Source organism: Erpetoichthys calabaricus, chromosome 2 (genome assembly GCF_900747795.2).
Source record: "Erpetoichthys calabaricus chromosome 2, fErpCal1.3, whole genome shotgun sequence".
NCBI lineage: Eukaryota > Metazoa > Chordata > Cladistia > Polypteriformes > Polypteridae > Erpetoichthys > Erpetoichthys calabaricus.
Genome location: NC_041395.2, coordinates 329171381 through 329184966, shown reverse-complemented (window position 1 = coordinate 329184966; position 13586 = coordinate 329171381). Strand labels below are relative to the sequence as shown.

Below are 13586 nucleotides of genomic sequence, written 5' to 3'. Positions count from 1 at the left end.
TATAAGGTCCCACAGTTGACAGTTCATGTCAGAGCACAAACCAAGCATGAAGTCAAAGGAATTTTCTGTAGACCTCCGAGGCAGGATTGTCTCAATGCACAAATCTGGGGAAGGTTACAGAAAAATTTCTGCTGCTTTGAAGGTCCTAATGAGCACAGTGGCCTCCATCATCCGTAAGTGGAAGAAGTTCAAACCACCAGGACTCTTCCTAGAGCTGGCCGGCCATCTAAACTGAGCGATTGGGGGAGAAGGGCCTTAGTCATGGAGGTGACCAAGAACCCGATGGTCACTCTGTCAGAGCTCCAGAGGTCCTCTGTGGAGAGAGGAGAACCTTCCAGAAGGACAACCATCACTGCAGCAATCCAACAATCAGGCCTGTACGGTAGAGTGGACAGACGGAAGCCACTCCTTAGTAAAAGGCACATGGCAGCCCGCCTGGAGTTTGCCTAAAGGCACCAGAAGGACTCTCAGACCATGAGAAAGAAAATTCTCTGGTCTGATGAGACAAAGATTGAACTCTTTGGTGTGAAAGCCAGGCGTCACGTTTGGAGGAAACCAGGCACCGCTCATCACCAGGCCAATACCATCCCTACAGTGAAGCATGGTGGTGGCAGCATCATGCTGTGGGGATGTTTTTCAGCGGCAGGGACTGGGAGACTAGTCAAGATAAAGGGAAAGATGACTGCAGCAATGTACAGAGACATCCTGGATGAAAACTTGCTCCAGAGCGCTCTTGACCTCAGACTGGGGCGACGGTTCATCTTTCAGCAGGACAACGACCCTAAGCACACAGCCAAGATATCAAAGGAGTGGCTTCAGGACAACTCTGTGAATGTCCTTGAGTGGCCCAGCCAGAGCCCAGACTTGAATCCGATTGAACATCTCTGGAGAGATCTTAAAATGGCTGTGCACCGACACTTCCCATCCAACCTGATGGAGCTTGAGAGGTGCTGCAAAGAGGAATGGGCGAAACTGGCCAAGGATAGGTGTGCCAAGCTTGTGGCATCATATTCAAAAAGACTTGAGGCTGTAATTGCTGCCAAAGGTGCATCGACAAAGTATTGAGCAAAGGCTGTGAATACTTATGGACATGGGATTTCTCAGTTTTTTTTATTTTTAATAAATTTGCAAAAACCTCAAGTAAACTTTTTTCATGTTGTCATTATGGGGTGTTGTGTGTAGAATTCTGAGGAAAAAAATAAATTTAATCCATTTTGGAATAAGGCTGTAACATAACAAAATGTGGAAAAAGTGATGCGCTGTGAATACTTTCCGGATGCACTGTACATATATTCTGTATTATGTTCCGTACTCACCTTCTGTATGTAATTTTTCAGCACCTCACCTTGGGATCCTCAGAAATACTTGACTCAATTTGAAAAGGACGGGATCATTGACTTTCTGGAAAGATATCCTAAGCAATCCGGCTCTGCAGCATACAGCAAAAACCAAATGGTTACGAAAAAGGTACCTGTTCATGTTCCATCCTTTTTTGAGATGATTATTGTTAGAGAATTGCTTATTGAGAACCTTTAAAAACAGCACAGATGTGGTTTGAGGATTTGGTTGAGCTGACTGCATTTAACACATTGGTGCTAAAAGATGAACTAAATACTGACGTTCTCCTACTGATGATATACTATGAGAACAACAAATGGAGAATTAATGAGACAATACAAAGCGAGAATGCAGAAGAATCAGGTTTGATATAGCTGGGACAGAGGAACCAAACCTGAAGGTGAGAAGATAAGTGTAGGCAATTGAAATGAAGAGAGAATGAGTGTTTAAATAAATTTCAATATTTAGGATCAGTAGCAGCCCAAGATGGAGAATTAGCTGCAGAGATACCCCTTAGAGGTGCAGAACACAGGCAGGCAGGCAGGCAGACAGACAGACAGACAGACATGACTACTGCAGTAGGTGCCTTTTGCATTATAGGCTACAACACCTAAAAATGCTTATTTGTTTTAAGGACCTTCTTGTGGCTGAGTAGCTGAAAAATAAAGGACAAACATGTAAGCTGTCCTAGCACAGGACAAGGAGGTCCACATTCCTGGGCACTAACTCAGCTTTTCTTCTCTTCAGATGGGGATGGAGTGCAAGAGACGGAAAACCAGCAGCCAGCCATCCAGCTGTAGTCAGAACACAGAAAGCAGCAGCTCAACACCCGAGCCCACCCAGGAGTCTTCCGATAATGACGGTAGGCAGAGGGCCACGCGGCTCAGCTACTTCACTACTCATTCTGTAAAGCCGTTTGAGTTGTATCCTGTGTGTGAAAATGTGCTATAGAAGTAAATGTTGTGTTGCTGGTGGTGGTGGTGCTCTGAAATTAATGGAAGTAAATCGAGCAAACTGAATGTGAACAGCATTCTTAGACACGGCAATGGTGTTTGTTAAGAAGCTGTAGTTCGAGGGAATGAAACATTTTATTGAATTTATTAAAGTCAACATTCCGTACAAGAAAGTCAAATTTTAGGTTCAAATCAAATCAACCCTATCCCGTGAGAAAAAGAGGTAGGCCAGCATAGTAAAACTTTAATAGTAGGAGAAATAAGTAAATAATAAAATAAATAGAATAAAAAAGGGGAACAAAATCTGCTTCTTCAATTTAAATGCTTATTCCAAACTGTTATTAATTAGATCCTGCCAGGCTGTAAATAAAGGTTTCATTTTTTCCAAGTTCAAATAGTATATATTGACCTTAATTTTAAATTTTTCCAGGAGTTATTGCCATGAAGCTTATTGTTATGTTGGCTCTTACAATTATAAGGATTAGAAGGATGGATTACAAATAGCTTGCTCTCTTTTACCCTCCCATTTTACCTCCCCACACTTCACAAAGTTCCAGTCCTCTGACATATCGTATATACTTGCATATAAGTCGGGTCTTGAAACCCAAAAAATCGATCATAAAATCAGACCCGACTTGTACAGCCATTCACAAATACGACACATCTTCTTGCCACCTCCAATCTCGCACCAGTTTCTCAGACACATCGAATTTTATTGCAGCAGCTCAGTTACCAATTTCTTTCGCCACTGCAACGACTTTATTTTAAAACCAGCTTCATACAGTGGATCCGGAAAGTATTCACAGTGCATCACTTTTTCCACATTTTGTTATGTTACAGCCTTATTCCAAAATGGATTAAATTCATTTTTTCCCTCATAATTCTACACACAACACCCCATAATGACAACGTGAAAAAAGTTTACTTGAGGTTTTTGCAAATTTATTAAAAATAAAAAAACTGAGAATTCCCATGTCCATAAGTATTCACAGCCTTTGCTCAATACTTTGTCGATGCACCTTTGGCAGCAATTCCAGCCTCAAGTCTTTTTGAATCTGATGCCACAAGCTTGGCACACCTATCCTTGGTCAGTTTCGCCCATTCCTCTTTGCAGCACCTCTCAAGCTCCATCAGGTTGGATGGGAAGCGTCGGTGCACAGCCATTTTAAGATCTCTCCAGAGATGTTCAATCGGATTCAAGTCTGGGCTCTGACTGGGCCACTCAAGGACATTCACAAAGTTGTCCTGAAGCCACTCCTTTGATATCTTGGTTGTGTGCTTAGGGTCGTTGTCCTGCTGAAAGATGAACCGTCGCCCCAGTCTGAGGTCAAGAGCGCTCTGGAGCAGGTTTTCATCCAGGATGTCTCTGTACATTGCTGCAGTCATCTTTCCCTTTATCCTGACTAGTCTCCCAGTCCCTGCCGCTGAAAAACATCCCCACAGCATGATGCTGCCACCACCATGCTTCACTGTAGGGATGGTATTGGCCTGGTGATGAGCGTTGCCTGGTTTCCTCCAAACATGACGCCTGGCATTCACACCAAAGAGTTCAATCTTTGTCCCATCAGACCAGAGAATTTTCTTTCTCATGGTCTGAGAGTCCTTCAGGTGCCTTTTGGCAAACTCCAGGCGGGCTGCCATGTGCCTTTTACTAAGGAGTGGCTTCCGTCTGGCCACTCTACCATACAGGCCTGATTGGTGGATTGCTGCAGAGATGGTTGTCCTTCTGGAAAGTTCTCCTCTCTCCACAGAGGACCTCTGGAGCTCTGACAGAGTGACCATCGGGTTCTTGGTCACCTCCTTGACTAAGGTCCTTCTCCTCCGATCTCCCATCTCTAGGATGAGTCCTGGTGGTTTCGAACTTCTTCCACTTACGGATGATGGAGGCCACTGTGCTCATTGGGACCTTCAAAGCAGCAGAAATGTTTCTGTAACCTTCCCCAGATTTGTGCCTTGAGACAATCCTGTCTCGGAGGTCTACAGACAATTCCTTTGACTTCATGCTTGGTTTGTTCTCTGACATGAACTGTCAACTGTGGGACCTTATATAGACAGGTGTGTGCCTTTCCAAATCAGGTCCAGTCAACTGAATTTACCACAGGTGGACTCCAATGAAGCTGCAGAAACATCTCAAGGATGATCAGGGGAAACAGGATGCACCTGAGCTCAATTTGGAGCTTCATGACAAAGGCTGCGAATACTTATGTACATGTGCTTTCTCAATTTTTTTATTTTTAATAAATTTGCAAAAACCTCAAGTAAACTTTTTTCACGTTGTCATTATGGGGTGTTGTGTGTAGAATTCTGAGGAAAAAAATGAATTTAATCCATTTTGGAATAAGGTTGTAACATAACAAAATGTGGAAAAAGTGATGCACTGTGAATACTTTCCGGATGCACTGTATTTCCTTCTGATCAAACGCTCCATCGTAGATAAGGGATGCTAAGGTATGCTAAGGGATGCAGGTGTATGAGGGTGTGAGATACAAAAAAACACAAAACGGTGCAAACGTCACTTCGGAATAGTTTTGGTATTACTGTGTGGTCACATAGGCACAATACCTAGAATAAAAAAGGCTGTCTATTCCATGGTTACTCTCTCAGGTGGACATTGGCATATCGTAATCTCCTGGACCAATAGCGTGAGTTTTCCGCATTCGACTTACACGACCGACATTACAAAATACTGGAAATTATATGGTAAAATCAAACCCTGACTTATCCGCAGGAAAACTTAGTATATACGGTACCTAGAGACAGAGCACATCCAAAACAAAACAAGCCCCCCAGTAGCAGTGTATGAGGATTAAAATAGAGATATCAATTTCGTTCAAGGGAATGTCAATGAGGTGCTGATCAAGAGACCACTCCACATGACATGACGGATGCAGTGCAGAGGAGGGTCTTTTTTTTTTCTTTCTAAGGAGACGCACCTGCAGACTTGCGTATCTTGAAGAAGTGGGAAAGAGCCTTTGGTGGGATCTTCAGGTATAGTTGGGAAGTTTCTAACTAAAGTTTAAACATCATGAAGAACATGTGAGAGTGGAGAAAAGTGAGGTGCTTAATAATATGCCATCGTTAGCTGGTAGTTAATAATTCTGTACAATGACTTGGTCTACCAGGATTTAATTTTCTTCTACTGTCTTTGGTTATATAATGTTTATTTATTTTTTCCAGCAATGATTTCAGTTCAATCATTCATTTCTGATCCCACTTATTCCATTATAGGGTCAGAGAAAGCGGGAGTCTTTGATGGCACCTTCAACGGACAGCACGCAGGACGCTTTCATGTTAGGCCATTACAGACTTGCCAGTTAATATAACCTGCATCTGTGTGGAATGTGGCAAGAGAACCTGGAGAAAGAGTCAGGAATCGTATGAAAGCTCCACACAGACAAACAGGGAGTTGGAACTCCGGTTCCAGGATCTCAGACAGGAAGACCGATGCTTATTCTCTCCAGGCTGAAAACCACGAACCAGCTACTTGGGCTGTGCGTGGATATTTAAGAGGTCAAGGGAGTTTGCTAATCTTGTGGACCTGGAGAATGCTTAGGACTTCATACTTCCGGATACCATTTAGGAAAAACAGCAAGAGTATGAAGTCCCAGTGCCAGTGGCATGTTTATTTCCATGTCTGTTTGTAGAGCGAGAAATGAATCGCCTTTGTTGGCATTAAGGCAAAGTTTACTCAAGACGGGTAGAAGACTCTGCTCAAAGTAAGTCTTCCCTCCTCCCTTAATGTGACTTTCACAGACGGGATGCATTTGAAGCTAGGCGAGTATTCGGTTTGAGGACCTGAGAACTGCAGATGATTTTGTTCTCTTGGCCTCCTTATCTGACTGTGATCTTCCACATACATGGTTGCAGTTTCAGAGGACTTTGATACAGTAAGAATAAGAGTTAAATCTGAGTTTGTATCTCCTTTCCAGACTCTTACTTTCTTCCCAAAAATGAACTTAGTCTCAAGAAGGAGTAGAGAGGATTGAGAGATTGACCAATGAACTGTTACAGCAGGAGCAGAGTTATGGGCAGAGTACCAGACAGTGGTGATAATGGTGGTGGTGATGCTTGACCCAAATACTCAGACAGAGCTCTCTCTCTCAGACAGTCAATGGTGCCATACTAACCTAGAGTCTCAAGAGTGGCAAAGTTAGGAACTCAAAAATATGCAAAGAAAACTGACTAGATAGTCTATTCTCTCAAGATCAAGTGGCATTTGACATGATGTGGACATCCAGCAAGAATGTAGAAGGGTGTAGAAGGACACTTCCTACTGACAGGAGACCCAGGACAGGCTTGAAATACAATGGAGGTAATATATCCGTCACCTGTCTGGGGAATTGCTCCGGACAAGCCAGTTCTGGGCTAGAGAAGTCTATAGTGCCCTACTCAGCTTGCTACCATCGGAATCCTCAACAGAATAAAAAATTGCAAAAGATGATTTAGAAAAAGACAACTATCATCATTAGAAATTGTATTGTAAACAAGTGTAATGAGTAAATAATCTTTTCTAAAATTATGGTGCATTTGAGTATTCTTGGTATTGTTATTAATGTGAGTTACAAACATCATTAAGATTCATGAAACTTACCAGATTTTGCAAAATCCCATCTTCCTCTCCCGAGTCATCTCCTGGAACCTCTTTCGGGCTAGATAAAAATCAGTTTCCATTGAGAATCAAACCACGGTCTCAGTCAGAGCTTTGCTTCACCGTTCCCTGTAGCTACAAGCCTCTTGGTCTGTATCACCGCGTGGAAGGCCTCCTCCCTTACCCTGATAGCCTTTCTCACTATTGGTATCCCCCAATAGATCCGGTATTGTTGCGAGGCCTCTAAAAGATCCGTAAATCAGGCTAGGCAGCCCGATCCCAAACTCTACTGGCAGGCTTCAGCCTGCCCAGACATCAGAAATGTGGAAAAGGGTTTTAAAGTTCGCACAACAATAACAACAAAACATTTATTTTTGCAACACATGTTCACAGAATGTAGCTCAAAGTGTTTCAAAAGATGTTAAAGAAATAGTAACAAGATTAAATTTGGTAAGAATAGTAATGAATGTCTCTCCATTATAAATGGAAATCATGAGACGAGACTTTTTCCAAGAGATTTTTTCAAGTCCCACCCTCCTCTCAACCATATTCAACCATGCACACGGTCCTCTCACCTTCCATTGGTTTGAATGCTTTTGACAGACACAGTTCCTGCTCTCTTAGCTCTTATAAATTTTTATGTTTTCCTCACTTTAAGTTCCCAATAAAAGAAGACTTATTATGTCCAAATCTTATTGAAGAATTTCATCCTGAAAAGTTATCAACAGAAGAAATGAGGACACGGGCAATCCTAGCACCGAGAAACGATGAAGTCAAATGAATTAACGCGAAAATTGTTGATCGGTTACACGGCAAATTAGTTAAATGCATATCAATAGACTATGATGAAACAGTTGGTGGTGATGGTGCGGAAGATGAAAACATCAACTTACAATATCCTGTAGAATATCTACAACCGTTAACCCCATCTGGTCTTCCACCGACTGAATTACTGTTGAAAGAAAGATGTATCCGAGAAAGGTAATGTAGTACATATCTGGCGGAAAACATTAGACACCAAAGGAGATCTTGATATGCCATTCATATTAAAATGTTTGTAGTTTCCTGTTAGAATAGCTTTTGCAAAGACAATTAACAAATCCATCCATCCATCCATTTTCCAACCCGCTGAATTCGAACACAGGGTCACGGGGGTCTGCTGGAGCCAATCCCAGCCAACACAGGGCACAAGGCAGGAACCAATTCCGGGCAGGGTGCCAACCCACTGCAGGACACACACAAACTAGTGATGGGAAGTTCGGATCATTTTACCGACTCGGACCTTTGAGTCTCATTCAGCAAAATGAACGAATCCTTTTTCGAGTCATTTCGTCATTTTAGCAAAATATAATTAAAATGTTACCTGTTACCTCCCTAAAACATCTACTGCTTACACAAATGTTGATCACACTACAAACAAGACAAAACTATAATGCTATAAGAAACAGAAAATATTAATTCATTGTTTACCTGGGTCTTTAGTCTATGATTCGCTCACCTCGCCTCTTATCTGACAAGTTTTTGGGTTTGAATAGTTTGTTCATCACATAACAGCCCAATTAGCTAACCAAGGCAGTCTGAGCCGGAAAAAGAATTGATTAGTTCATCTCTCGAGTCTTCGGGTTCGAGTCGTTCCTTCATCACGTGACAGCCCCATAAGCTTAACCTATGCAGTCTGAGCCGGAAAGAGAATTGATTAGTTCATTCCTCGAGTCTTTCGAGTCATTCGTTCTTTTGTCACGTGACCACTTACCACCTCAGTACCTCAGTCAAATACTAATGTAAAATTCCATTTGTTGTATGTTGGATCATATTTAGAAATTATCATAAAATTATCAAAAATATCTAAAACGCATTTTCTTATAAAAGAAAGTGAACGAGTGAACGAATCACTCCCACGAGACAACTCGTTCTTCCCGAGTCACATTAAAGATTCATTCAAAATGAACGAATCGTTCAAGAACGGCCCATCACTGACACAAACACACACTAGGGCCAATTTAGAATCGCCAATCAACCTAACCAGCATGTCTTTGGACTGTGGGAGGAAACCGGAGCGCCCGGAGGAAACCCACGCAGACACGGGGAGAACATGCAAACTCCACGCAGGGAGGACCTGGGAAGCGAACCCAGGTCCCCAGGTCTCCCAACTGCGAGGTAGCAGCACTACCCACTATGCCACCGTGCCACCCCAATTATCAAATCACAGAGACAAACATTCGAAAAAGTCAGTTTATTTATTAGCAAGAAAGAAACAAAATTCACTCACGGGCAGTTATACGTTGTGTTGTCACGATGAAAGTCCAAACACAGAATCAAAATTCAATGCGATATTGACAAAAATGTAATTCAAAAAATTGTCTTTACTGAAGTTTTACAGTAAAAGTGTAAGTTTAAAAAGTATTTGTGTGTTAATTTCAAAGCCAAACAGAATGAAATCGTATAACGCAACGAATAACTAACTCAACATGAAACATAATTTATTTTTCTAATTATTACGTGTTACTATTTTTTTAATATGGTTAATTACTCATTGTAATGTAAAATAGTTAGTTCTATTATGCATGTATAACAATTCCCATGAAAATAACAATCTTTTTAAATTGTACATCTGCATCCCCATTCGTGAGCAGCAGAACCGCAAAGAGGCTAGTGTGTAGCACCCACCCAGGGGTTGGTGAGCAAAGTGAGCAGGGGGTAAAGCCCCCTAGTAACAGAAAAATAAATCAATGCAAGCTTACATGAGAGAGAGAGACTTAAAATACGAGCTTCTATATATTTGGCCTGAAAAATCTGTTGGGGTTCCAAGACCAAGGCTCCATTATAACATTACCTGGCTGAAGGGACTCAAATCTGTTTTTTTTTTAATTCCTTAGTGTGACCCAAATCTGATGTTTTCAGGGCTTTGTGGACACACAAATCCAATCTTTTTAAATCAGATTTCAGTTGCATTGTGGTACTAGATCAGATATGTATTCGATTTGTAGCTATGCAACATGAATGAGAAGGGTCAGATTGAAATTCATTTGTTTTTTGCCTGTATGCATGGGATGAGCGCTGCCACCATCAGCCTGCATTGGCGGCGCAGCAGAATAACAATGGAGGTGACAACAGTCACAGTCCCACCATTGCTGTCTTCTTTCTTGTACCGATACATGTCTTGGTGTAGTAGTGTCGACAATAGCTGCGAAAACAGTAATAACTAGTGGTCTGCTGTTTTTTAACCGACTCCACCCAATCACATAAAGATGACAAACCCTTTGCCATCCTCCAGAGCAAAACGCAATGCATACCGACTAGCTACTAGTGAGTCCATTTTGTTGGTTTCAATACCAGGAGTCGTCTCACATATATGCCGTTTTTTGTTGGTGGTGACGCAGATGACTCACGCACAAATATATCAACATGTGTATACGTGCCGATTCGGAGGACAGATGCGTTCACATTACAGTTAGATCCAGGTCACTCGCACTTAATGACTGTGAACCATTAAGATGGTGTGAAAGTATGAGACTTCAAATATGTATATACATACAGTGCATCCGGAAAGTATTCACAGCGCATCACTTTTTGCACATTTTGTTATGTTACAGCCTTATTCCAAAATGAATTAAATTCATTTATTTCCTCAGAATTCTACACACAACACCCCATAATGACAACGTGAAAAAAGTTTACTTGAGATATTTGCAAATTTATTAAAAATAAAAAAATTGAGAAAGCACATGTACATAAGTATTCACAGCCTTTGCCATGAAGCTCAAAATTGAGCTCAGGTGCACCCTGTTTCCCTGATCATCCTTGAGATGTTTCTGCAGCTTCATTGGAGTCCACCTGTGGTAAATTCAGTTGACTGGACATGATTTGGAAAGGCACACACCTGTCTATATAAGGTCCCACAGTTCACAGTTCATGTCAGAGCACAAACCAACCATGAAGTCAAAGGAATTGTCTGCAGACCTCCGGGACAGGATTGTCTTGAGGTACAAATCTGAGGAAGGTTACAGAAAAATTTCTGCTGCTTTGAAGGTCCCAATGAGCACAGTGGCCTCCATCATCCGTAAGTGGACGAAGTTCAAAACCACCAGGACTCTTCCTAGAGCTGGCCGGCCATCTAAACTGAGCGATCGGGGAAGAAGGGCCTTAGTCAGGGAGGTGACCAAGAACCCGATGGTCACTCTGTCAGAGCTCCAGAGGTCCTCTGTGGAGAGAGGAGAACCTTCCAGAAGGACAACCATCTCTGCAGCAATCCACCAATCAGGCCTGTATGGTAGAGTGGCCAGACGGAAGCCACTCCTTAGTAAAAGGCACATGGCAGCCCACCTGGAGTTTGCCAAAAGGCACCTGAAGGACTCTCAGACCATGAGAAAGAAAATTCTCTGGTCTGATGAGACAAAGATTGAACTCTTTGGTGTGAATGCCAAGCGTCACATTTGAAGGAAACCAGGCCAATACCATCCCTACAGTGAAGCCTGGTGGTGGCAGCATCATGCTGTGGGGATGTTTTTCAGCGGCAGGGACTGGGAGACTAGTCAGGATAAAGGGAAAGAGGAATGGGCGAAACTGGCCAAGGATAGGTGTGCCAAGCTTGTGGCATCATATTCAAAAAGACTTGAGGCTGGAATTGCTGCCAAATGTGCATCAACAAAGTATTGAGCAAAGGCTGTGAATACTTATGTACATGGGATTTCTCAGTTTTTTTTATTTTTAATAAATTTGCAAAAACTCAAGTAAACTTTTTTCATGTTGTCATTATGGGGTGTTGTATGCAGAATTCTGAGGAAAAAAAATTAATTTAATCCATTTTGGTATAAGGCTGTAACATAACAAAATGTGGAAAAAGTGATGCGCTGTGAATACTTTCCAGATGCACTGTATAAATATATATTATATATATATATATTGTAACAAGACGAAACTTCAGACATGGGAAAGGTTTGGGGCAGCCACCCGTATAATATGTTCCTGGCTGCAAAAATAAAGAATTGTAAAGCAAGAGTAGTTTAAAAGACTGAGTCCAAAACAGGACTGAAATCCAGAGGAGGGGAGTGAGGTTTTATAGGAAGTCTTGGGGAAGTGACGTCATCCTCTGGGCCAGGACAGGAAGTGACATCTTCAGAGTCGAGGCACCAGAACCTGGCGGGATTTCCTGGGAAAGGTCTGCAGGGAAATTAGAAAGAAAGTCAGTGCACCCTGCCAACCCTGGCCGGGTGAGTCAGTACTATTCTCTAAGCCCTTTAGTTGCCTCCTACTCGCATGTGTGTGAAAGGGCAAATCTAATCTGAGCACAAAATCGGAATTGAGTATTGAGGCTTGTAATGTGAACGTAATCCCTTAAAACCAGCCACCCCCACTGGGCAAACTTTGTGACTGATGCTTGAACATTATCCTGAAGAATTTGTTGATATTGGGTTGAATTCATTCAACCCTCGACTTTAACAAGGGCCCTTGTCCCTGAATTAGCCACACAGCCCCACAGCATGATGGAACCTCCACCAAATTTGACAGTAAGTAGCAGGTGTTTTTCTTGGAATGCGGTGTTCTTCTTCCGCCATGCAAAGTGCTTTTTGTTATGACCAAATAAGCACTTTGTTTCAAAATGAATCTGGCTTGTCTAAATGAGCATTTGCATACAACAAGCGTCTCTGTTTGTGGTGTGAGTGCAGAAAGGGCTTCTTTCTCATCACCCTGCCATACAGATGTTCTTTGTACAAATTGCGCTGAATTGTAGAACGATGTACAGATACACCATCTGCAGCAGGATGTTCTTGCAGGTCTTAGGAGGTGATCTGTGGGTTGTCTGTCACCATTCTCACAATCCTGCTCATATGCCGCTCCTGTATTTTTCTTGGCCTGCCAGACCTGCTGGGTTTAACAGCAACTGTGCCTGTGGCCTTCCATTTCCTGATTCCATTCCTTACAGTTACAGAAACTGACAGTTTAAACCTCTGAGATGGCTTTTTGTAGCCTTCCCCTAAACCAGGAGACTGAACAATCTTTGTTTTCAGATCTTTTGAGAGTTGCTTTGAGGATCCCATGCTGTCACTCTTCAGAGGAGAGTCAAAGAGAAGCACAACTTGCAATTGACCACCTTAAATCCCTTTATATCTCATGATTGGACACACCTGTCTATGAAGTTCAAGGCTTGACGAGCTCATCCAACCAATTTGGTGTTGTAAGTAATCAGCACTGAGCAGTGACAGGCATTCAAATCAGCAAAATGACAAGGGGACCCACATTTTTGCACAGCCAGTTTTTCACATTTGATTTAATTTCATACAACTAAATACTGCTTCACTAAAAATCTTTGTTTGGAAAACACCCCAGGACTCAGATGTGCCTAGGAAATGAAAGACATACTACTGTTATCTTTTTAGTTGAAAGGAGAGTCAATTATTATGCAGGCTGAGAGGGGTTACTAAACTTATAGATATAGATATATAATATATATATAATATACAAACTGCTCAAAAAATAGATAGATAGATAGATAGATAGATAGATAGATAGATAGATAGATAGATAGATAGATAGATAGATAGATAGATAGATAGATAGATAGATAGAGAGGGGAAATTCACATACTCCAGCAGCAGCATACTGGTAAAAACAATATTAATGAAAGAGCAATAAAAATGCAGTGCAAGTTAAAAAAAAAAAATAGCACAAGGTGGAGAGTGCGAGGCAGGTATAACAGACAGTAACTT

At 41.9% G+C, this 13586-nt stretch overlaps 1 protein-coding gene across 3 annotated transcripts in view; it reads left to right on the top strand.

Moving 5' to 3' along the window:
* osbpl5 (oxysterol binding protein-like 5) overlaps window positions 1–13586 on the top strand; it is a 277145-nt gene that overhangs the window by 247061 nt on the left and 16498 nt on the right. For 2 of the 3 annotated variants that reach the window (XM_051923425.1, XM_051923426.1), the window contains exons 20-21: window positions 1338–1467; window positions 2086–2200. In XM_051923425.1, the coding sequence (XP_051779385.1) occupies window positions 1338–1467; window positions 2086–2200 (245 nt within the window). Of the gene's footprint in view, window positions 1–1337; window positions 1468–2085; window positions 2201–5519; window positions 6758–13586 lie in introns of those variants that run through there. The other variant, XM_051923427.1, reaches the window with a different exon arrangement.